Here is a 26,822-nt window from a genome sequence, read left to right as displayed (position 1 = left end):
CAAAATATTCTTCAAATTATATTCTGTGTCTTTGATGGCTTTAGTGATGACATAATGAAAATGTATTTGAGGGTGATTGTTTGTAGTTTTATATACTAAAAAAATTAACACAAATTCTCAAGACTTTGTTTCGAAAGAAAGGTAAAGATTTAAATTCCGTATTTGTAAACAACAAACTGAACTGAAGAAATTTTCAATTGTGAACACGGTAAAAACAAGTATTACATGCAGTGCACTGTGATGGGTCCTTCGGCCAACGTTCCGTGCCATGATTCAGAAATTTGTACCAATTTGATCATGGAAGCGGCTTTCATCTCCGAACACCAACCTTTATACTGCAGCTGAACCACTTTGTGAGGCTCTTCATTCGGCTGCAGGGGAAAAAAAACATTATAAATACTTGGAAAGAGGGTGTCGGGAAGGAGTAAGGTCTTAGAGCAGAAATTAGTAAATGGAAGGAGCAAGTCCTTCGCTTAGCAAAAGCTGAGGCTAAGACCTAAAGTCTCGTGACTCAACAAGGACGAATGATTGGCACGTTTTGCATGATACCAGTGAAAGAAACCTGATTTCTTCCAATGCTTCGCATTAAAATTTATCACGTGACTTGAGGTCTTTCTTTCACTAATGAAAATCTTTACTGCCTCCATTTTATCTCTTCTCAATGGATAAGATATAGCGCTCCTATATGAACCTCTTTTATTAACTAAAATTTCGACTTCAATGTATTGAAGTCTAACAATGTATTGAAGTCAATTCTATTGGCCACGTGGTAGAATTTAAAACATGTGGCCAATAAGGTTGAGAAGGCACAGTGTTGCTATTTGCTTGTTATACTTTCCTTAATTTTGGTTTTAAAGAAATTTTAATTGCAGAAAGGGATTACACTACTTTTAAGTTCTTACTATTTTTTTCATATTTATCCTAAATGCTTTTATTTTAAAAATTAAATTGAGTTTTGTAAGGCTTTCAAGTTGTCCCACTATGCTCCACGAGCTAATGAAAATTTTAAAATATTTTTATGATTTGTTAAATTAAACTGAACTAATCATTTAAAACTTATTTCATTGAATTTATCGTTTAAGAACGAAAAACATAATTTACCCTGTTACTTAATTAAATTCAAGTAGTTTAATTTCAAGTAGTTTTCCCTGAACTTCGTTATGAAACGGCAGCTTATAATTTGCAAGCATAGTTTGCGTGTACAACAACTTTTGTATTGATAGTAGCTGTAATTGTATTGAAAGTAGTGTAGTAAAAGCTTTTAACAATTAGCTATTTTAATGCGAGAATAGAAAGAACGCATTGCCTTGAACCTTCTTATTTGAGGATGAATTAAATATCGTGAGTGACTCAGTGGTTACGGGAAGCATTTTGATACGTGAACTACTTTTACTAATTTAAATATTGCATCAATTTGTGATTGTTACAAGGCTTAAAACGATTGTGTCTGGTGCCCAGCCCTGCAACCACCACGAAAAAGTGGCGTAGTATTTAAAACAGTCAAAAAAGTTTTTCGCGTGTCACAATGTCACTCCAATAGGAACAAACTAAATCTTGCTAAAAGTACTATTTGATAGCCAACATTAATATAAAATGTATTTTAAATGTTTTTTGAAAAACTTAAAATACTCAGCTTTCATGAATTTTAATTAAATTGAGAAAGATGCAAAATGAATCATAAATGGGTAGTTTTCAAGAGATTCAAAACAGTTTTGTGGGAATTATGAATAGGGGTGAGTAGCTGAAGCCTCTCTCAAATATTCTAGTGCCCTAGAGATTCTGATTTTAACTCAGTTAGAACACAGGGTAAATAGGATATTGAACGGTTGGCTTTAAGAAAATGCAAAAAACGTTTTGTATATCATAGAGGGCGCAAGTTTGTTCGGGGAGAAGCATGACTGAAACCTCTCTTAAGATCCAAGAGGTACTAAACGATATCCAACTGAGTTGAAACACAAGGTTTTCATAGTTTAAAAATACAAGGTAAAAGAGAAATAAATCAACATTTTTTTTTACCATGTATGGATTTGAGACCATTAGAATGCGAGTGATGAGTTCGCTGTGTTTTTCTGAACTGACTAGATGGACTTCAAGATCTCCAAATGCACTAGACTCGATTTCTGGCCAATAGATTCCAATATTCTGTAGAAAAGACAGATAATAAAAAAAATTATCTGTGTATCTTACCAAAAAACAAAATGAGTTTTATTTATTTATTTTTTGAATCAATGTTTTAAAAAACAGAAAGGTTTTTCTACTCATTACTCATATTTGAAAGAGATTTATGTGACATTCCTTCGAAAGAAACAAAGCAAAGATTTTTTTTTAAATTTACATTCATTTTAGAATTACTTGGGACATTTTGACTAATTTTGTTTTGAGAGCTGGTGGCTGGTAAACTTGACAGTATTCTACCAATAAGAAATAATTAGTGTTACAGGGGTAAACGAATAGTTATGTTCTGACGTAATATGAGTTAAACTTTAATGCTTCGGATTATGGGTAAGTTTATCTATCTTGAATCTTCAAAAAAATAGGCATTTTTTTTAATAGAACCAACTTTGTTTGCCTACGTTAACTGAGCAGCATTAATTGAAATTTTTTCATTGTTCTTCTCGGCTATATACTTGTGCCGTATCTGTGCACATTCATTTCCGCTTAAATAATTCAGTTTAACTTATTTATTCATAAATTTGAGAAATCGTAAATACATTCCAAACTTAGGACACTGATCCAAGTTTCTGAACAAAAACATAAATCTTCTCTATGAGGAACATTGAGGAAATAAATTGCATAAATGTATTAGAAGAAAAAAATGTTGCTAAAAAATTTAAAAAATGATATCCATTTTGATGAGAACAGTTCATCAATCAATGGCTATGTTTATGGAAAAGCTAATAGTGATATTAATCAGCAGAATCGTGTTGAAAGTTATTGTTTGCAATATCAATTTTATCGTACGAAACTTCATAAGGGTCTTTATTGGTGTTTGAAACAGGAAAATTACTTTTGAACTTCATAAATAGTTTCAGAAATATATAATCTAGATGTATTTTTGGACCGAACCACGTGGCTCTTTCGGGGAAACATCTGTGAGACAGACTTGACGATTCTGTGATAGAAATGTCTAGGCCTGTCTATGTCATGTCTCTCTATGGAATGTCTAAGGTCATGTTATTCGAGGAACCCCAGTGCTTTCAACAAAAGTAGTTTACCGGCCGGGTGGTGCCCATAAGACAGAAGACCAGAATTTTCGAATTCAAATAGAGATCGAGGAACCTCTGGTTCACCATAACCAAAGGTTCACCGTAACAGGAACTTGGAGGACTTTGTGACCACCATAGATTTAACACACAGCAGTCGTCAAAGTTCCATGGGTATGACAACAGTATCAACCAAGTACCATTATCAACCAAGCCACCGCCCAGAAGCCAGTAACTATGAGTAAAACTTATTTTTATTCTTCCTTACCAGGTCTTCAGTTTCATCACTTCCATTGAGCATGATGATGAGTGATGATTTGTAATGGTAAATCATGCGCCAGAAATCGTCCACAGTGTGCGTCATCGGCATTTGAGTTGCGATGTAGACTGCTTTCTTTCGATAACCCTAAAAAAATGAAAGTAAAACGGTTCCGTTGAAGAAAAAATTAGCAATGACACGCAAATATGATGAATTTTATACTGAATTCATAAGAGAGATTTAATGAACTTAGAATACAAAACTTACGTCAACAAAGACTGCATTGATGTAATCAGATCCCTCTTCCGTCGTGCTGTCAGGAAACAGTTTTATTCGAGAGGAATCCACTGTTGGAAAACATAAAAATTACATTAAAAAAATATACTGGTCTTATGTCTATTATAAACAAGCATAGCAAACATTTTTTTCTTTTTCTTTTTTTTTTTTGCAAAAAATGAAATATTAACCTAAAAATACGGACTGTTTACTAATTTACATTATAAATATAAATTTGCATTAACGAAAACTTAGGAAAGAAACATTTATTCGATTTATTTAAATTCACTGAGAACATATTGAGATTAATTATGGAGGTTGTTTTGAAGTTATTTCTGACCCATGAGTGTACTATAAGGTTATTTATTTATTATTTTTTTTATATATCAGCTAATCAGTTTCACATACATAGAGAACCACGTACAAAGCGCCTTTGACCCTGAACAAACACAAGAAAGAATAAAAACATAGTGAGAAGGAAATAGCAGCCAAGGAGGTTGGGGGAATCAAACCTATGATCTCTAATATGCGGAACGAAGCTTTTACCACAGTGTCAGAGATGAACTTATTTTCGACGCAATTTGTTTCGAACTTGATTTGTTGAAACATAATCAAGAAATTTGACGATCGCAAACAATTAGTCGTTTAGTAAGGGTAAATAAAAGAATGATTTGAAATAGGTCTGAGTTCTTCAATAGAATGTTTTGAAATGCTTTTTAATATCATGTCCTTTTGTGTCTTTTATACACATTTTACGTTCCTTGGGTGTCTCTTTCGTGGGGAAATTTCTTTCATCGTCTGCAGTGTACATATAGAGCGTAAATATAACAAATCACGTTATTACTTTCTGTCTGATAAAAAAAATAATAATCAAAGCATAGTATGTAACATATTATAAAATTGAACATAAAATGCATACATACATGGAACTGTTAAAGGATCTCTGTTCTTGAAAATATTTGCTTCAGAAAGAGCTACAGAACAGCGGCTGACATCAACTTTCTTCTGCGTCCTGTTGAGCTTCTAAAGTATTAAAAAATACCAATAAATATAAGTGATATTGATTGTTTGGAAATTTCATGGTTGAAATTTGTACGAGCAAAAATCTTTTCAAGTGATCCAACGTTTTCCTATAATTCCTAAAAAACTTTAATTTCGTATTATTGAATGTACGAAAAAAAAAGAATAAAGACACACGATAGAAGTTAATTTTTTATCTTTTCTTTTTTACATTCTAAACTGTCCCTTCACCCACAAGTTTTCTCTCACGCCACGCTCTTGTTCTTTCTATGCCTGACTGAAGCAAAGTAGATTACGCTTTTAATTTGATGACTTGACTTAAATCAAAGAAATCTTAAAAATCTGCATTATTTGAAAAGTTTAAAATGCCAAAAATACACAAATATATGTTTAAGTTCCGCCTTGAAATTAATTTGTTAAATTTAACTCCAAATCTAATTTTAAAATTACTATTTTTTTTAAATGTTTTTGGCAACAATTAAAAAACAACTACTTCACTTCCGTCCCACAAAAAGTTTGCGGATTAGAATTTCAATGCCCTCCGCATAAAAAGTTTCACTTCAAAAATATTAGAAATAAAAGGATCAAAAATTACCAGCCTAACATTTGGCGACTGCACCAGATTCTTCTCTACCGAATTATATTTTATTATACCTATAGTGAAGTTAAAATGTTGTTACGAACTTTTTTAAATCGCTCTACGTGCTAGTCGTTGTGATGATTTCTCTGGTTTTTCAACGTTTTTTGATGACCTAATTTACTTTTTGGTGGATTTTTTACATTTCAATGCAACTTTTAAAAGAGTCATCATAACTTGGAGCATGGTAAATTGGAGATAAATTCCCTATCCAGCATTTATTAATTCACTGGCACGGTTTATACAAGTACTTCGAGATGAAATGAATGAAAAATACTTACATTATATTGCTTAAGGATAAAAGACCTCTTATCCAAAGTATTCATATAATTCAATTCTTTTAAGTAAAGTGCAATTTTGTCCAACGATATGGAGGTATCTTCGTATTGGACTGCTTCGATAAGAGCTTCGTAAATAAATGTGTACTGTTCCTAAATATATTGAAAAAATTTTTTATATATGGATATTTTAAGAACTAGTCAATTAATTTTCAGAACATTGATGCACGTTTAACTAATTAAGAAACAGTTTTTAATCAAATGAGAATATAATCAGACATACATTGAAGTTTTATCATAAACTTAAAACTGTTTTTGTCACATTAACTCTTCTAGATTAATTATTGATGCTTGAAACCTTTATGAAGCCCGCTGCGGGAACTAATAAAAGGGCAGGCTTTCCCTTAGATTTTAATCCTTAAATGCCTTATAACTTGCAATTTGTTTCATTATTTACGCATAATCATTTTTTTAAATATTAAAATACGAAATATTTTTTCTTTGATATTTGGAAGAAATCAAGATCCTTAAAATTTAAGCAAGCACTATATCGTCACATCAGAGCAACAGTAGAATATTTTATAGATGCTTTGAGGCGACGATGTATAAAAACCTACACATTCTAAAAGATGTTGGGAGGGGGGGAATGCACAATTGAAATCTGGAGTAGTGAATTAATTGAAATATTTGAAATGAACTTATAGAGAATGCTTGCGCACTTTTAGAAGATATTGCTCGAAAAGGAAAAATTGGACAACTCTGAGACCACTCAGTTTAAATAAAACCAATCATCCCAAATAATTACGGAGGAAAACTAGTGTTTTGCGAATAGTACACTGTCAAGAAAATATTACAAAGAAAAGGAAAATTCGCACCAGTGTCTGCACCAGATGAACTCGCTGATGTCTGGCATTGTTCACAAACCCGAAGACATCCACCCTGCGATCCTCAGCAGCTTGTTGGCACAGCGCGTCAATTGCAACGTATGTACCAGACCTTCCAGCACCAGCGCTGAAAAACAGATAAAAGTACTGTGAGCTACAAATTGTTCCCTTTAGAAAAAAAAAATATTCTTAGTGTAAATGCACAAACTCATGGACATGGAACAGTCAAACAGCAATATCTAAAATACACAAAAATATCTAAAAGTAAAAATTCAAAAGACAAAAATATTAAAACATAATAGTTTCTATAGCATTAAAAACACTAGAGTCTGTAAAAAGCCAGTTGAAAAGAGTTCCCGTTTTGTTGGCCCAATACAATCCAGAATGTGTTTAGACGGTGCTTGCTGCTTGTTATAGATTGTGTGTGCAAGTTGGAAATTTTTTTCTCCGGTCATGACCTTGTGTGCCCTTTGCAAATCGTAAGCATTTCAATGATTTTATTCGTGATATGATTTTACATCAGTTTAATTTTTTAGCTGACTAATCAGCCATACTTTAAAAAGCTAGTATACTTTTAGAAATAAAACTTTGAAGGGACGGACCTTTAATTTGGCTCAGTGGCTGGCTTATTTTGCGCAGTGTCCGTCTTTTGCAGAGTGAAAGAAAGATAAAAAGAAGTTCAACAACATATTTTTCTTTCTACATTGCCATGCCAAGCGCAAAAGTCGTATCTGCAACTGACTGAGTTCAAAATGAGACATTGCATTTGAAAGTTTTATGCCTCCAATGCGTTTGATTTAGATGCCACTTTTACAGAATTCTTTAGAAATTATTTCTCATTCACAAATGACCATGAAACATTGTATTTAGACATAATACGTTGCAAAGAACCTCCTGGTGACAACAATTAATTTCGATAAAATTGGCAGATACGACACCTGTGCTTAGCAAGGCAGTAACAAGTCATAACATACCATGTATTTCAGAGAAAAATGATATCTGAAACTGACTTTTAAAATATGGCGTATAAAGACAGTAGCGAACGCTATTATTTTTATATCGCATCGCTAACATATTTGCCAAAAATCCTGATCTTTATATAGAGAAACTCACCTGCAGTGAACGATCATAGGACCTCCCATCACAGGATGATCGTCTCTTACTCTTCTCAAAAATTTAATGAAATAGTTTGTGTTCATGGGCACTGTACGGTCTGGCCACGCCGTGTACTGGTACTGAAGCACACGGTGCGTTCTAATTTCCTGCACGGGAAAATAAGTGGAGTTAAAGCATAGAAAAATGTACACAAAAGTAAAGCCCTAGATGTAACGACACGTCCGCCGTTTCGGGACAAAACGATGTTTTCCTCTGTGTTTGATACGGTGAAGTAGCGTGTTTTGCTTCTTAAATGTGGTATTCCTTGATTGTGAATTGACATGGAGTTAATAAGAAACCACAAGTAAAAAGCAAAAAAAGCTACTTCACCAGAGCAGACATAGAAGAAAGCATTGTTTAGCCCCAAGATGGCGGACGTGTCGCTACTTAAGCTACGATCTAGGGCTTTACACAAAATAATATGTAAGTGGAGAATGTAAGAAAAGGCAGTGCCTTCTTGTTTTCTCAAAAATAAAAACCTCGGTAAAAGTGGCAATTAAGAATGAAAATGCTGCAATAAAACTAAATTAAAAGTGTCTTACATCTCAAAAACAGTGCCCTTCCATCAATGGGGTCGTTTCCAAAATTTTAAAAGTATTTTTTTCTGAAAGAGCTTGCTTCAAAACATAGCAACATGCTTCAAAAATATGCTTCAAAACATAGAATCCGACCATTTTTTAAATAATTTCTTTAAGTTTAATATTTAAAAAAAAATACTTAAATCGGTACTCTTTCATCGGTTCCATTCACGGTCCAAAATATTTAACTCGCATCTTTACTCACGTGTATTGGCAACGAGCAAGCGTAAAGTGCAATTGCAATTCGCTTCTTGATTATCATAACATGGAAATGCGGTAAAAAGATGCGCTATAGTGCATCATTTGTGACGTCATAAAGACCACTCTTTGTTTGAAGAATCGGACATTTAAAAAAATCAATTAAAAAATAACTATTGGGAAAATGAAAGTACTTTGTGTCCATGTCATTTTCTTTTTGCTTATTCTATCAATTTCAGTGACAAAAAGTACTACTTTTGACTGAAGAAAACAACCCCATTATAAAAAGTTGTAAACGAAATTTTGATTCAGAAGTTGAGCCTATTCTTTTTCCAGAAAATAATGTTTATAGATTGTAGTTTTGCAAAAAATAAACAAGGGTCAGAAAGTAGTCACGATCGTTTGAAAATGGGCCCGAGTTTGACGTGTTGCCTACCTCTGGGCTGTACCATAAAGAAAATTAAGTACAAAAAGAAGTTAAAATCATAAAAGAAAATTAAGTACAAAAAAACTTAAAATCACAATTAACTAGAAAATCACCCGTCAAGCTATGACGCGTGAAAATTGCTTCTTTATTTGAGAGAAGCAAATTCCTGTATGGGGCGTTGAAATTTTTGGTCGCATAATTTTGGGTAATGTATTGTTCCTTTCTGGCGAAATCAGCGAGTTAAAAGTACATTTTCTGTACTTCGTGCCAAAAAAAAAAAAAAAAAAACATTCATAAATCATGTTCATACTATTATAAAATCATTGCTGGTGGCGTCAGACGTCAGTGTGTTAATCGATACTGTGATTTTGGCTCTCATATTTATGAGGATAGGATAAATACATTTCAAGTCTTAATGTATTGTTGTGAACTGATCACTAAAAGTTTAACGAAATATGCTCGTTGGGAAGAACTTACATCCATTTTCCTGATAAGAATAGTTCGAATGATGAAGTCCGTATTTTCTTCCGAATGAATCAACAACACCTGCATGTCACCACACATCATAGAGTCGTCAGGCCAATATTTTGCACATTTCTTCTGTTGAGGTAAGAATCAAATGCAATAAACGCATTTTAAAAGTTTCTTTTGAAAAGCTTTTTCTGCTAGTATAAGTATACACTGTCGAAAAATAAATCAATAAATAAGATAAAGCAAAATAATGTTTTGAAATTACACAAAGTAATACTAGTCTTTGTACAGGGCTGCTCTGAGTGTTTTTGCATGGCTATCGTTAACAGCAGTCTTAGTCATGTTATAACACATTCCACTGCATAAAAAAGATATAAAGCACCTCATACTTGAGCAATATAATCATTGTTACAAAAAGGTTACTACAGTTAGAAGTTATCGTTATATTAATATCTAAATTTCAAATGAATATCTATGCGCCAATTACATATTCTAGACAAACCTTTAAACTATGCATTAATTATGTTAAGCATATTATTATAAGGCGCACACTTCCATAGACTTATTTTAGCAATGACAAAGAACCTGCTACTTATTAATCACTAAGGAAAATTTATTTAATTAGTTTGCTTTTTCTCTAATTTTATAACATGGACGAACATTTGAACGCGCATGATGCATGGATGTAGGAATAGCAGGATGGAGCACAGAGAGAATTTCTGGAAGCGATAACCATAGCTGTGTCTGCAATGTTTAAGATACGGATACTGTCGAACTTTTTTATCGAATTTCAAACGGATTTCGACTTTATGTCGTCTTGTGTAGCCTTCAACTGCACTAATAATACACGTAGGAAGGAGATTTATAGCTAATTCTGCATAAATAGATAATTATTTCTTCCATAATGTATGATTCAATTACAGATAATGATGGTAACATATTGTGTCATAAATAATCCTGCATTTATCTTACTTACAAATACAAACTCGTTTGCTTAAAATGTCATTACAAATTAAAATTTATTGATGTGATTTGCGGCTATTCTTCGGTAACTTATAAACAATTCTATCAATACAATTGTGAAATGAAATTCGAAACATTGTCAAATGCGCTCATTTTTTGTTATTAAGTGCAAATTAAACTTTGATTACAAAGATTAATTTTAAATAAGTTGCTTTTTTTAAACAATATTCATTATTTTATCTGGTGTAAAAAATTAGGAATTAAAATGCTACAAAATTTAAAAAATCCAAGCGCTTTTCTTTAAAAGAAATAAAACTTTAGCTGGATGTTTTTTGTATAGGGGTCATTCCATGTCAAGTGATCCAAAATTTGGGAATTTTTTTCCCTCACCCTTTTGTATTTCTTTGAAATTTGGCTCATCAATTGTACCCTTTGAGGTTATCAAAAGTCCAAATTTTTAGATTTTTATCTCTATTATTTTTTTATTTATGACACTTTGATTTTTCGAAAAACCCGCTTTTTTTCATGGATGCTTGAACATAAAATAGACGATAACTCAGCACCAAATATAGATAGAAAGATTTGGTAAAAAGCATTTTAAAGTACATTAGTTGCTGTTTCATGGGATATGCAACATGACTAATTTCAAAAAAATTATAATCTTAAAAAAATGAAATTTAAATTTTAAATTTGAATTTCTCAAAAAAGGTATAATGAATTTTTTTAAAAAATTCTCAAAAATTTTTGTGTATTTTATCTTCATTTGTGCAAAGTTTCAAGTTGGGATCTCAATGGGATCATATTTTTATGAATTTTTAAATAAAATTTGACTTATGAAATAATGACATTTTTCAGATTCTAACTAGTTAAAAATGGGGTTCTCTCACTGGGGATGGTCCAGTAAGTAGTAATTGATCATAACTATGCTTGAAATGAGCTCACGTGAATTTCTAAATTGGCAAGCACCCCCCCCCCCCGCGCCACCACTTTTATTATTATTTTTTTTCAAAACTATTTTTAAAATGTAAAAAATAAATAAATGAATAAAAAAACCAAATTGAATAGTAAACTTATTAAAAATTGGTAAATGTTCTTCTTTAAAGTAAGAAAAAAGCCCCCCCCCCCGGGCCACCACTTTTATTATTTTTTTCCAAAACTATTTTCAAAATGTAAAAAAATAAATAAATGAATAAAATAAAACAAAATGAATAGAAAACATATTAAAAGCTGGTAAATGTTCTTCTTTAAAGCAAGACAAAGCACATTCCCCCCCCCCCCCCCACATTCACTCACACATACGATTAACACTATACTAGTATCACGCTTCATCTGATGCTTTTTTTTTCAGACCAAGTGTTTCTTTTTCAATCCGAACTTCACAAAGTGTACTTGATTATTTCACTATCTGATAAGGAAAGTTATGATTCATTTCGTTCCTTACACATGCACCAACTTTCAATTTTGGATGGAGGAAAGAAATAGTTTGCCCCCAAGATCACAGCAAAATAGGAGTGTTTCCCCCCGTGTTGTTTCATTCTTTTTACACTAAACTAAAAATAAATCTAAGTATCAGGTCATATATCTGTCAGCATAAAACTAACTGTCTTTCTATAACATTTGGAGTGCAGCTGTTTTTTCTTTTCTTTAATGCTAGTTTTCTTTTAATGTCACTTGTAAACGAGAGCAATGCAGCGAGATCTATTTATACATACATTAAAAGCAGTTATAGATCAAACAAATTTTGCTAATTTGAGCATAACCTTCCATGTTGTTATGTTTCATTCCAGATGCCCCCCCCTCCCCCTACCGTCCCACTTTCCGAAAGAAAAAAAAATCTGCAAATGAGTGGTTCTCTTCAGTTTTTTTGACTTTTAGTTTTTATGACCCCCCCCCCCCCATTTATAAGCTTTAGTCACTACTGATGTTTAGCAGCGTGTGTCCAAGTTTATTAAGGTTATAACTCTTACGTGCCGGCTTTTTTTCTAAATACAGTTTTGAAAAGAAAAAAAAAACGATAAAAAGTGGTTGTGTGACGGAGGGGGGGGGGGGGGGGGTACTAACCTACAAAGTCATGTCAGTTCATTTCAAGCATAGTCATGATCAATTACTACTTACTAGACCATCCCCCAGTAAAAGAACCCCATATTTAACTGGTTAGAATCTGAAAAATGTCGTTATTTCATAAGTCAAATTTTATTTAAAAATTCATAAAAATATGATCTCATTGAGATCCCAACTTGAAACTTTGCACAATTGAAGATAAAATACACACAAATTTTTGAGAATTTTTTTAAAAAAAATTCATTATACCTTTTCTGAGAAATATAAATTTTAATTTTAAATTTTTTTTTTAAAAATTAAAATTTTTTTGGAATTAGTCATGTTGCATATTCCATTAAACAGCAACTAATGTACTTTAAAATGCTTTTTACCAAATCTTTCTATCTATATTTGGTGCTGAGTTATCGTCCATTTTATGTTCAAGCATCCATGAAAAAAGCGGGTTTTTCGAAAAATCAAAGTGTCATAAATAAAAAAATAATAGAGATAAAAATCTAAAAATTTGGACTTTTGATTACCTCAAAGGGTACAATCGATGAGCCAAATTTCAAAGAAATACAAAAAGGTGAGGGAAAAAACTTTGGATCACTTGACATGGAATGACCCATAGAGGTTACTACATCCATGATTTTAAATAAAAAAAATTAGAAGTTAATGTAAACTAGTAATAAATTAATGTTTTGCATTTATCAATAATTAACATTATGGATTTTTTCTAGTTATTGTGTCATATTTGTCTATAATAATAAAGCTAATTTAATGTGTCAGAAGATTTAATAAACATTGAAAAGCTACAAAATTTAAATTTAAGGTTTGAGCATTTGTACAAACATTACAATTAATTTAGCTGTGATAAAATTAATAAGTAAGAATTTTAATTAATATTGTGACATGGTACGATTACACTGATACTTTCATTCATTGCATAAAAAAAAATGTTTCTTTGCGAATTTTCGAAGTTTTAAATTTGTTTACTATTTGGTTGCCGAATATTGAAGTACTCTGCCAAACCAAACATTCGGTTTGTCTGCCGATATGCAGTGTACCGAATACCAACCAAGTATTCCGTGCATCTCTAAATAAATAAATAAATAAAGAATGAATGAATGAATCATCGAAATTCAAAGCACTGGTTAGGTAGATTTTCAAGAAGTTATTTAGAATATTATGCTATTTAACATTTATTTACATGAGATTCCTTTTTAAAAAACTATATAACTTTTGTTGCAGTTTATTTTAGTTTTATCCTCATTCTGGCAACTTTATCAAAATTAGTTTTTTATCGATGTTATTCTTTTATTTATCTTTGTTGATTTCTATCTGCCTGCTTTCATTATTCCGTATTCTAATTTTATAACCTGGCCATAGACTGCAAAGTTTTGATAATTCTGTATATTCTTATCTATGATAAAGTCATTGTGTTTTATTAATAAAAATAGTATTTTAAACCCAGTTGATCATTTATTTGTCACTAAATTAATTTTAATTAGCTAAAGACATTAATTATGCAATTAGTTTATTCTTTGGAAATTTAAAGCTTAAAATATAAATGTGTTGTGCATTATTTTTTTATTTCTTAGGTAGGCAAAAAATACTTTCATTATCAATTTGAGCGAGGAAACACGCGAACTCTTCGCCGGAGTAATAAGAGTCTTTTTTCCCCTTTCTCACCCCTCAACATGGCCGCCACTCTCTCACAGTTACTTCAATCGCGACAATGGGAGTAGATACACATGTTCCCTCCTGTTATCCTATTTCCATGGCATGATGTAGGGGAATGTGGGGCAAAGTGAAATGGTTAAGATGACTGACTGTTTTCAAAATGAGCAAATCGGAAATTTGTTTTGAAAATTACAGTAAGTAAAGAAAGAACATTCTATTTTATTATAAAACTTGCGTTGAAACAGTATTTTTTACTTTTGGTAGTAAATTAGAGACCTTAAAAAAAAGTGGAAAATGTTCACTTTTTATTTTCATATATATATATATATATATATATATATATATATATATATATATATATATATATATATATATATATATATATATATATATATATATATATATATATATATATATATATATATATATATATGTGTGTGTGTGTGTGTGTGTGTGTGTGTGTGTGTGTGTGTGTGTGTGTGTGTGTGTGTATATATATATATATATCACATGTTTTAAGCAGTAAGCAAATCAAATTCTCTTTTTTTTTTTGCAAAAAATATCAAAAAGGGAAAGGAAGTAAAGTAAAGAAAAGAAAGAAAAAAAAAAAAAACATCAACGGTACGAGAATTTTTTTTTTTCAGAAGCACTTACCGCGGACCAAAAAAGATAGAGTGTGTAGAAGGGACGAGAGGCTGCTTTCACTGCACTAACATTACACTAGCACGGAAACAACTTTTACAGAAATCAAAAGCCGTATGCGAGTGGGAAGTTTCGCAATTTTCGCAAATTCGCCGATTTCGCAAAAATTTAAGTTTCGAGAAATATTTTTTCTTGAACTTTCATTTGTGTTCTGATGAAATTTGCAAAATCACCATCACCTTCATTTTCGTGAAAATTACGACTCGCAAAAATAAGAAATACGTTTCTATTGAAAATTTCATAACTTCTGCTTGTTCTTAATGTGAAAGCACAACAATATGACAACTGTGTGATATTTTCTCGTAAATATTACAGAGCTTCTTTCTTAATTAAGGATGGATTAAAATGAAATAGTTTTTTAACAGGCAATGGAAACTAGGCAATAGTAATTCCTAGTCAACACTCTAGTTGGGGCAAACCTAACCAGACAGAGTCTTAATACTGCGATTAGGATCTGCGTAGACTTCACAATGCTGCCTCGCTGCCTAGTTAGGCTTGCCCCAACTAGAGCTACTATATAGATAGGCCGACACATCAGCTTACGATTAGCCATTTTGGATCGGATTTTTCATTGTTGCACTGCTTGGGTTACCACAGCAAAGTTTCAGATTTTGCCAAATTGGCAGAAAATAATATTTTATTTTATAAACAATTCATGTACGCTAATAATTGCTTACAGTGAACAATCACCAGCGCGATAACTCGCCAGAAAAGACAACCACTCAAAACGTGCTCCGATCCAAAAAGGCTGATCTTAAGCTGATGCGTCGACTCGTATATATAGGGGCCTTAGCCCCAACTATAGACACGGCACAAACCAAACCAATGACAACGAAACAGCTATTCAACGAAGAACTAAACTCCAACACCCATTTTAAAAGGCTAAATCTCTTCTTGACCAACCGGGATAGAGAAAAATTAGCCTAAAAGTAAATCACTAATCAATTTCTAAACAAAACAATCAATTCGCGTATTATAAAATTATAAGAAACTTGATACCTTTCCATTTTCTACGAGATCCGTAACCATAACAATTACAGGTGAGTTTTCTTGCCACACCATCCGCCAGAAGTCATCGATTGTATTGTCCAAAGGTCCTGAAGTAGGAGAGCATAAATATAGGAGAGCACTTGAATAAATATCAGTTTTCCCATATTCGCCCAAGAAATTTTCAATAAATATATTTATTTGATATTTATAAGAACTACGATTCATAGAAATATTTTCGCTGAGAAATTATTTATTTTCCACTAAGTTAGAAAAAACCCCTTTGATTTCCTTCGTATGCTATGATTGTAGTTGCATTATTAGGGTCTTGTATTTTAGTCGAACTCCTGATTTAAAGCAACAAATCTTTGATTCAGAAAACTCGTGCTCCATCTCCGGAGTGAGAAAAACCTACCGCTACGAGAGAGAGCAGAATTCGTTATAGTTGGCACCAAAGTGGTTTCTTCCGCACACTGCAGTACAAAAGCAATGTTTCAAGCGTTGATAAGATTTTCTTCTATAGAAAAGCACAAAAATATCAACAACAAAAAAACACAGGCCCTTTATTTCAAACAAGCGGTACCCGGACGGCTTTGCCCTTAGTAGAAAATTAAGAAGTCATTTGATTAGCCTGTATATTTACAAATGATAGATGATGAATTTCTCGCCAATTTGCTATGTTCATTTGCTCACCCACGTTATAATAATTTGCTAAAACAAAATCAAATTTTCGAAAAATCCCTTCAAGGTGCACACCCCTGTGCTATAAACTAATTCTGTGATAAATTTCATGAAAATCGGCAGAACGGTCTAGGCGCTATGCGCGTCACAGACATGCAGACAGAGACCCAGACATTCAGCTTTATTATTAGTCAAGATTTTCCATGTGAAGGTGAGGGTACGTACTGAATATTTATAATTATATTTAGATGCAGAACTTCCTTCCCATGCGTTATAACTTCCATTAATGGTGCTAAACAGGGAACAACGCGAATCGTGTAATAATGAAAAATAAAAGTTATAAAATAGCTAGCAATGGAAAGAATATATTGAGTCATTTTTTGACCCAAAAATTATTTTCCCTCTTCCCCGTGTTATTCTGTCCTGTAAGGCTGTCGAAGTTTTAAGAAAAGCGCCAAATTTAAAAACTTGGCGAGAAATTGAAGGTACACGCGATTTCACTGTCTGCCAGTGGCAGGACATTCATCTGCAAAGCGTGTGAAAGGTGTCATCCATTTACTTCCGAAGTTCGCGGAATTTGGAGACTTCTCTTGAAATTTCGACAGAATTTAAGACCTTGTATTCAGAAAACGGGGCACCAGGACAAACAATTTATGCATCCAAAAACGTGTTTTACTATGCTCTTTTGTTTGCCATTTATTTGGACTTCCTCATTTTAATACTGTCGTAAAAGGTTTCCTCGTAAGGCTTTACTCAGAAAGGTAGGAAGTTTCAGGAAAAAGGCTAGAACCGAATTATTTCATTTAGTATAACATAGAATTGATTTTTTAAGCATTGGAAGTTTTGTACATTTGCTAACAGGAAAGAGGACTTTCGCAAAGCAATTGTAATTCAATCATTGTTGACAATAAATTAAAGTTGAATGCATTCACTGCAAGGTTAATGCATTTGAGTCTTATTTCTATTACTGTGGTGAAATGCAAATATATATATTTTAAGTAATATTATTATGGCTTTAACAACAATTTCAAGGCTAAAGAATTAGTCAATTGAAATTGCTGTTTACATTATTTATTTTCAAATTGATGCTATTCATTGTGTTTAATAGAGCTCGCGGAAATTAACCATGAAGTAAATATTTGCTATAAAACTTTGCTACACACTGTAAAAAAAATTTTTGTAACCTTACTCTATAAATTCGGTAACAGCTTAGCTACCAATACACTGTAAAAAAATTCCGAAACATTACTGCGTATTTCCGTGTTACGTTTCGGGATTTTAATGGTTTTTACCCACTTCCTGGAAAAATCAAGTATCTTCGTCAAAAAATTTCCTGCAGACTTTTCATTGTTGTAAAAAATATTTTTAGCTCCCAGTTTAAAGATTAACTGAGCGTATTTATGTAGTGTATCGGTTCAGTTAAGTTACGGCCCGTCCATGCTAATTAAGCTCCCAAAGGTAGCGAATAAGGATGAACTACGCAGGGCCGGATCAAGCCAGCACGGGACCCGTAGCAAATGCATCCAAGGGGCCCTTCGTTTTCGAATGATATAGTGAACAATATAGCACTTCTTCATGGAGACGGGAGGTGTACTTATAATGTACATGAATACATACATGTGGATACAGTTTTAGAGCTTTACGATGGTATCCCCTTCTATTGTCTCTCGTCTTCCCGTTACTACACGTTTTTAACTTTTAATTTCAAAAACGCAATTTTTGGACAATATACAGGGAGGGGGTCCGGGGGCTTACCCCCAGAAAATTTTCGATATATCAATTCTAAAAATTCAATTCTAACAACCCCTGATCATATTTGGAAGAGAAGATTCGGAGGCAATTATTTGGAGAAACTGAAGCCAAAGAACGCGATCAAAGTAAAAAATTTGGGTTCACAGCGACTCTCCAGGCAGTTTTTTAAAATTGAAGTCTTAAATAAAACTAGATTATCCTTAATGATGTTGCAGAGAGAAGAAAAAGTGGTGTTCAAGGAGGTCATATTGGAAAAATTTTTGAATTCATTATTTGTTATTAATCTAAAAACACAATTTTAAGCAAAAATTCTCGAAATTATATACTCTGAAATGGTATTTTTTTACGTTCTTTGGTGATTTTGGGGCGGAATTCGTGAAAGCCATTTTCTGGAAATTTCTCGAAAGTGAAGTTGTGAAAACGTGATAGATAGTATGGCATCGGCGGTTACGTTTCGGTATGGGATGGGGTTAAGGCACTCTCCGATGCAACCCGGAAAATTTTCGAAGTTAAAGTCTTAAAAGTGCATTTTAGAATACTGTTAACAATGTTGGAGGGGGAGAGGTACACACCCATTTTAATTTTTAGAAATTATAGGCTAAAACGCGCATTTGCAGGCCACCTTATTAGACGACGTTATAGGACGGGATCGGGCTCGGTATTACACCCATGGAAATTTTTCGAAACTAAAGTTCCGGAAAGCAGTTTTAGCGGGTTTTCGATTATGCTAAACAATTTTCTTCTTGAAATTATCTGAATTTCAAGTTCGAATAAAAAAGTTTTCGGCTACCTTTGGTAATGCAAAAGAAAAGGTTCGGGCATGGGTGGCAGCTTTTTAGTTCCCTCCCACTAAGAGGAAAAAATTAGAAACGATATTTAAAGTCTTTCTTCTACACATAATTATTTTAGTTCATCAAAAAATAATGTTCTCTTTACAATTCATTTATTTCGCTCTACATAAGTGTGAAGTCTCAGAATCTTTTTTTTTCTTCTATCATGATCTCTTAATTTTGCTCATTGTTGTTTGGTGCCGGATCTACGGGGTCGTGTGACAGGCGGAAAATTTTGAGGGTGATAAATTGAAATGAAGTTGAGTAACCAAAGAGAGTTTAAAAGGACTAATAATTAAATTTTTAGGACTCCAATTTCGAACGCTTTAAGAAGAAAGCCACTTTTAAACAATTTCTAGATGGTAACCTTTTCCCCTCTCTTATCTAACATCACCAAAGAAAGCCTTAAAATGTGGTTTTAGGACTTGTGCTTTAAGAATTTCAGCATCCTTTTTCTCCTGCTTAAATTTGAGTTTTTAGAACCTAAAATCCGAAAAATTCCGGAGAAAGCCCTTAAACCATCTCGATTTCAAAATTTCAAAAAAATTCCAAAGGAGAATACCCACCTACTTCCCTAGCTTCTCAACATTCGGGGGAAAAGGCTCCAAAGCATCAATCTTTACCTAAAATTAGAACTAAAGATAGCCTGCGTCTTGAAGATTTTAGTTTCTAACATTCTGCGAAGCAAACCCCCCCCCCCCCCCCCCCCCGATAACGTCTCCAGTGATAATCTAAAACCACGGTCTGAAACTTGAAGTCAGAATTGTTTCTGGGGGAGTTCAGACCCTCATCCCTTTCTCTAATCTTCTCACATAGCTTGAAATTTTGTTTTCAAATAAACCATGGGTCGATCCCTCAAACCCTTTCCTCCCAAAGATATCCTGAAATTGACTACAGTTTTGAGCACAATTTCAGGAAAGAACCCCTTCCCCTTTCCTCTATTATTATGAAACAACCAAAACTTCCTTTTTTTAGGCTTGAATTAGCTGAAAGTTTTAGGACCCTAACTCTCTTAAATTTCCTAAGGTAGCTTAAAATTGACTTCATTTTAAAAAAAGAAAAAAAAATCCAGAGAAAACCCAATTCTCCGTTCTCCAAACTTTGCCAAAAATTGTAATTTTTAGGTCATTTTTGAAACTTTTCAGACCCAACAGAGCTTTTTCTCCTTCCACTAAGAAAGATCAACTAAAATTGCGTTTTTAAGACTTCAATTGGGAGAAATTTCTGGAAAGCAATCTATCGAAAATATAAGATTTTTATTTTATCTGAGCATTTAGAAAAGCTAAATCGAGAGAGAAGAGAAAGATAGAGAGAAATTTGAACGGGTTAAAGTACGGAAAGTAGCTTTTTTTTCAGGAATTTTTTCTCATGGCGCGGGGCCCCCAGAAGCGAGGGACCCGTAGCATTTGCTACTTCTGCTCTATGGCTAATCCGGCCCTGGAACTACGTTGTTTTTCAAGAATTGCAGACGAGTAAAATTCTCGTTACTTACCAGCAATTCTGGCTTAGCTTTGGCCATGTTTGCAATAATGCTCTTGGAACTTCCTTGATAAATCAGGAAGATCCCGAGCTATTCCATTTTATTAGCTATTCCATTCCATTATTATCATTTTTTTATACCTTCCTAAGTTTACTCGAATTTTCCAGAGACAAGACTGGCTTTTAACGGGAATTGTTCTGAATTTTTCAGGAGGCTTCCAGGGTAATGTCAGGAAGGTTACTGAATTTCAGCGAAAAACGTTTCTGGATTTTGCAAGATATGTTACTGGCAGAAATTGGGCACATCAGCTGCCCATTATTTCCCAGGAACGTTTCTCAATCTTTTTCAGCGTACTGCTCTTGGGTAACTTAACTGATATAACTGGAGTAAAGTTACACATCGCTTGTGGCAGGTTACACCATGGTAATGTACACTGGTGTGCAAAAATTAAGGACGAAGTCGAAAAATTAGCATATCAGCTGAACGAAGAGGCAGAGTGGACAGAAAGACCAATCAGGAGATTAAGTAAGGTGATGTACGGTAGCACATGCGCAGATATGCAGGCAGACGTAATGGGGGAGTGTGAGTAGTAGAAAGCATGTTGACGGTGTAAGATCAGTATTCCCGGCAAAGAGATTGCACGCCGTATAGCAGTTAAAATCACGCCGAGTTGCTGCCTCAGCGAGAAATGGCGAATAATCAATCTGTTAGACGACATCTGGATGATTTTACCCGAGAACGAATCATTGGGAAGCTGGAGGAAGGCCGCAGTGTGACAAGTGTGGCTGCAGAGCTCGGAATTGCTCACAGCATCGTTTCACGACTTTGGAGACAATTTCAAACTACAGGAACAGCTATCCGGGGGTTCAGTAGTGGTCGTCCACGAGGAACCACACCCGCAGATGACCGGTATATTGTCTTACAGGCCAGAAGAAACAGGCGGGATACAGCGGGAGAAATCGCTAGACACACGACACAGGCGACTGGACGACCGATATCGCGTTTTACCGTGGCCAGAAGACTGCACGGTGGTGGTCTGTTTGCACGACGCCCTATACGGTGTGTACCTCTAACGCCTGCTCATCGGAGAAGGCGTTCTCTGTGGTGCCGGGAACACCGGAATTGGAGAGACAATGAATGGGTACGAGTACTCTTTACAGATGAGAGCAGATTCAGTCTGAGTAGCGATTCTCATCGCATACTCATCTGGAGAGAGCGGGGAAGCCGCAATCATCCCTCGAACATCATTGAAAGGGACAGGTATTGAGGTCGCGGTGTTCTCGCTTGGGGAGGCATCATGCTTGGTAGTCGTACAGACCTTCACATCTTCGACGCAGGTTCAGTCAACGGGACTCGTTATTGAAACGAGATTCTTCTTCCATATGTGCGTCTTTTTAGAGGCGCTATGAGTCCGCAGTTCCTTTTCATGGACAACAATGCACCATGTCATCGCACAGTAGCTGCCGAACAGCTCTTAGAGAGTGAGGATATTGAACGTATGGATTGGCCGGCACGATCTCCGGATCTCAATCCCATCGAGCAAGTATGGGATTTTCTAGGCAGACGCTTGGCAGCTCGTACCTTACCACCAGTAACGATTCGGGAGCTTCGATTGGTGCTGCAAGACGAATGGGCAGCAATGCCTCAACAACTCATTGACACCCTCATTCTCAGCATGGGCAGACGCTGTGAAACCTGCCTAGCAGTCGGGGGAGATCATATCCCAGGGGCGTAGCTAAGGGGGGGGGGTTTGGGGACAAACCCCCCCCCCCCCGAAAACTTAGTCTCAAAAAAAAAAAAAAAAAGAGAGAAAGAAGAGAGAAGAGAAAGAAAAAAAAAAGAAGAAAAGGAAAAAATTCCAAGCGATTATATATATATATATATATATATATATATATATATATATATATATATATATATATATATATATATATATATATATATATATATATATAAGAAGTAACCCCCCCCCCGAAAGTCGGGTCTAGCTACGCCACTGTCATATCCCCTACTAAAGACCGGATGTTTCTTGCTGGACAACCATCACAGGGATGTTTCGGCCTTCAGTCGTATTGCGCTCCATGCTACTTTTTCGAAAAAGCTTCTTTTTATCCCTCTGATTTCTCTTTTAGTACACGTACCCTTACGTATTGGGGATCTTACGGTATTAAATGTGTTTATTTGGAAAGCTTTTGTACAAAGTTATATTGAAAAAACCGTATCGTCCTTAATCTTTGCACACAAGTGTAACTATAGCGTAACGTCTCACTAATTTCTGCGTAAGGTTACACCAGAATTTTCTGTATACTTACAGAGAAATTGCTCGAAAGGTTACACATTGGCAAGAATTAAGGTTTCATCAGACTTTCTTAAACAGGTACTCATTTTCAGTTTTAAGTAGACTAAAATATTTAAGTTAACTATTCGATGGTTTAAATTTGTCAGATATATTAAATGATCAAGAAAAAAATTCTTTCAATACGTTTTAAATTTAAAGCACAAAAATAAATTAGTAGGTTGCATTGATTGAAATTTCTTTTGAACAGTATAATTTTATTTTATGATCCTAGAAACTCCTTCTTTACACCTATTGTTTTTAATTATTCGTTTATTCAATATTTATCAAGTTTATGCTTTTTCACCCCCAACCAATATACACCAATTATTTATTTATTTTAACACACAAATAAGTCATTTTTATTGCACTGAGAGATGAAATACCATGAGTGGTGTCCAAACCTACAACGCGCTAATCTCACAGACAAACCGCAAAGCAGCAAGAGCTTTTACCGCTCGGCCACCAAAGACCGGGTTTCCTTTCGCTGATAAGAGTTCATTTGCTCTGAGCCGATTCTGATTTTTACGCATGTGCTTTGAATTCTACTGAGCCCATAGTGTAATGTTCCTCCAACAATTTGAGTTTTTAAAACAATGATAGTTCCTTGTAACGTTACACGCATTAATACTGGTAACCTTAACACATTTTTTTCATAGTGCACGCGTTACAAAATATTAAAGAACCAGTTTTTTTACTACAGTTTGCAAGTTCTCTAACAGGCAATTTTGAGAGCAATTTGCCTTTATACAACCCTCTTTTTACATACAGTGAGTAGAGCATCAAAAATTCAAACTAGTTGGGACCATAAATAGTTCGGATCTTCGAAAATTACTGAGGAAAAAAAAATACCGTAAAGGACAAAAGTACAATATGCTTGTCATACAATACGACACATAACGCTACGATACTTATAATTACATTTTTTAACAGAATTTAGCAAAATTGAACTTACATTTTAATACTTAAAACAAGGAAATGTTTCTTAAAACTTCATAAGAGAGAGTTCAGATTTAGGACGTTTGCACTTTCGACGTTCTACTGGACACAAGAAACAAGTTCCCAATAATTCTGACACAAATGTATGCAATTTGAGTTGTACATTATTGTTATATTACGTCATTTTAATTCAAGTAATGAATATTTTGTTTGAATAGTTTTATAGCATGCTGATTACATTTTAAAAACATGTTGTTTTTCAGTTCTACAAAAGCACATAAAATATTAATGCATGCTATTTAGTAAAAACTAAACTTTACCTTGTGTAACAATGTACTCCCGTGGTCTTCTGTAACCCTAAAAAACAAGTACTACTTGTTAAAAGTTCCGAAAGCATTTTTTTCTGAAATGTAATTAAAATTGTTCATACGACTTTGCAATTTTAGTTAAAAATAAAAATTAAAATGAAAAAAAAATAATAATAAAAATTTTCTGAATACGTGCCTACCTGCCATTCTATTTCATTCGCACAATGTAGTTAAGAACCTATAGGCAACGTGAAAAAACAAAAGACAAAGGAATGTGCTAGATTAAGTTCTAATCATGGACGCATGGGGCTCACTTTCATGAAACGGCGCTGTCTGAAATCACTATCAGTGCATTCAGCGAGAAGATGTAAGGGAAGTAACCAAAGCTGGACGATATCGTTGTCTGCTTGTCGCTGGGATGTGGAAAACAGCGCCAATCCGCACCGATCATGGCAGAATCGTCAATCAAATGAGTATTTTGTAGTAAGTTACCGCCCTAAGCCAGGGCTAAGGCAGAAATACTTAAAATTCACCACCAGCTCAGTTATTCCATCCGAGGACTGCAGTTTCTTGCTTTTTAGCACTCATCAGCCCGGAATAGGAATCACTTGAGCTGGAGGCGAAAAACCTCTTAAGGGGGCCAAGAGAGCCAAACAAACTGGTAGCTAATGTAGAATTAGCATACCAGATGAGTGACCGCAGCAATGGTGCGGTTCAGCTCAAAAATTGATGGCAAAGCATTGTATTTTGTAGTAAGTTATCGCCCTAAGCCAGGGCTAAGTTCATAAGAGGTGTTTCGCCTCCAGCTCATGTGATTCCTATTCTGGGCTGATGAGTGCTAAAAAGCACGAAACTGCAGTCCTCGGATGGAAGAACTGGGCTGGTGGTGTATTTTAAGTAATCAAATGAGTAATTCATGAAAGTGGCGAATATTGACCCAGTAACAGCAACCTTCTTTAGCAGCAACATGTCTTTACCTGGTTTAGTTGTAACTAACTTCTTTGTTTACTTCGTCAATTATTTCTTTCTTAATACACTAGATATCGGGAGTGAATTTGAGCGTGAAGTGAAAATATAGTGAAAAGAATACGAATGATTACACAAAATGATTAAATATAATCTAATGTTGCAGTCTTTTTTCTAAAGTTCATACTCAATTTACCTTCATTTTCGAGCTGAGCCACACCATTCCTTGTGAAAATTCGCTGATATACTGAATTAATTTGCTTTAGCTATCAGTTTGTTGCTAATCTCAGCTTTAATGAGAGAACACCTGCTTACATCTCGGTTATTGAGTAGTCCAGACTAGTAAACCCATAACAGGGACAAAACTACGTCTCTGGATGTCATAACCGAGCTGTCGGCATTTCGCATATGAATATGAAATTACTTGGCTCGAACAGCGAAGTGAAGTAAAGTGATAAATAAGTAATTGAAAAAAATAATATGTTATCTTAATTGTTTCAAGTTTTAAGAGTATAAACGTTAGACCCGGCGAAATGACAAACCGCTAACAGTTAAAATGGACGAAACAGTTCACTGAATGCAACTGCAGTGATATGAATGTCAAGTTATAACTATATAGATAGTTTTTATTATTCTTATTATATGTTTGAGTATAAGTTGATCCATGGAAAGCGTGTAAATAAATTTTTAGCTTAAAAAAGAGTAATAGCCGCACGCTCGCTCTCTCTCTCTATTTAATACAGCAGGAGTAATAATTATATAGCAGGAACTGCAAAATACTCTATCAGAGTATTTTACATATCCTGCTATATAAAAAGGAAAAAATGATTGTGTTTTTTTCTTTTTTTAAATGTGAGATTTGATACTTTAAAAAGAAGAAAAAACGTATGAAAAACTGTACTCACATCCACATAACTGGCATTTATGTAGTCGGACTCATTTTTGCCTGATTGTAAGACCACTCGACAACGATCATCTGAAATAATAGACGAAAATTTAAAAAAAATAAAAGAAATAACGCAAAAAGAAAAGAAAAAAAAAACAGAAAAAATATTTTGTTATAACTATTGCTTGCGCTCACAAAATTTTTTTTATTTTAATATATTTTTGGTTCACAACATGTGAATTCTCACCTCCGTGGCATGTCACACGTGACTGTTTATGCTGCTTAATAACTTGTTTAATTCAAAGTGTATACTTATTTATTTCTTATTAATTTCACAAGTGTCTCAAATACTAATTGTTTAAGTATATTTAATTTTTTAATATTGTGTTTTAGTTCGTTTGAATAGGACAAGGAGTCATGTCACACAATAAATTCTCACTTCCGTTACCTAAACAAAAAATGCCATTCCTCATTAACACGTGCCAGTAATGACGTCAAATTTTATTTTCCATGATACAAGGGAGCCCCCTTGTTTATTTTTTAGCCATAGTTGAAGCTGTGAGATTTTTGTTAAGAAACAAGATAGATTTTGCTTTAAAAACTTAGTGTGGTTATTCCAACTTCTCACCTCCGTGAACTTGAATTTCAAGGACGTAAATTAATGTAAAAAAAGAAATGAACATGTTTTCATATGCTTAACATGCGCAGATTGTAGCAACGAAGGGAAAAAAAATCCACGAAAAATATATCTATTAGGCTTCTATTAATGGAAAATTCTGCACCTCCGTGACCGACCCTATCAATGTCATTATTATTAAGGTGATAAAAAATGATGGAGGAGAAACGCATCAACAATAGGCATTCTACCCAAATTATAAATTGCC

The 26,822-nt window shown here is 34.0% G+C and overlaps 1 protein-coding gene across 1 annotated transcript in view; it reads right to left on the bottom strand.

The window, feature by feature from the left end:
• The window catches only part of LOC129220064 (receptor-type tyrosine-protein phosphatase T-like), a 108,517-nt gene that overhangs the window by 6,004 nt on the left and 75,691 nt on the right, over positions 1-26,822 (bottom strand). Inside the window, exons 33-44 of the mRNA XM_054854403.1 lie at positions 25,958-26,028; positions 24,099-24,135; positions 15,774-15,871; positions 9,393-9,515; positions 7,671-7,819; positions 6,549-6,684; positions 5,677-5,826; positions 4,662-4,761; positions 3,730-3,809; positions 3,472-3,609; positions 2,005-2,142; positions 226-359 (exon numbers count right to left, since the gene is read on the bottom strand). Coding sequence (XP_054710378.1) covers positions 226-359; positions 2,005-2,142; positions 3,472-3,609; positions 3,730-3,809; positions 4,662-4,761; positions 5,677-5,826; positions 6,549-6,684; positions 7,671-7,819; positions 9,393-9,515; positions 15,774-15,871; positions 24,099-24,135; positions 25,958-26,028 — 1,354 coding nt within the window. The remainder of the gene's footprint in view (positions 1-225; positions 360-2,004; positions 2,143-3,471; positions 3,610-3,729; positions 3,810-4,661; positions 4,762-5,676; positions 5,827-6,548; positions 6,685-7,670; positions 7,820-9,392; positions 9,516-15,773; positions 15,872-24,098; positions 24,136-25,957; positions 26,029-26,822) is intronic.

Source organism: Uloborus diversus, chromosome 4, assembly GCF_026930045.1.
Source record: "Uloborus diversus isolate 005 chromosome 4, Udiv.v.3.1, whole genome shotgun sequence".
In the NCBI taxonomy this organism is placed as follows: domain Eukaryota; kingdom Metazoa; phylum Arthropoda; class Arachnida; order Araneae; family Uloboridae; genus Uloborus; species Uloborus diversus.
The sequence above is the reverse complement of the archived record's forward strand: the minus strand, read 5'-3'. Positions and strand labels throughout refer to the sequence as shown.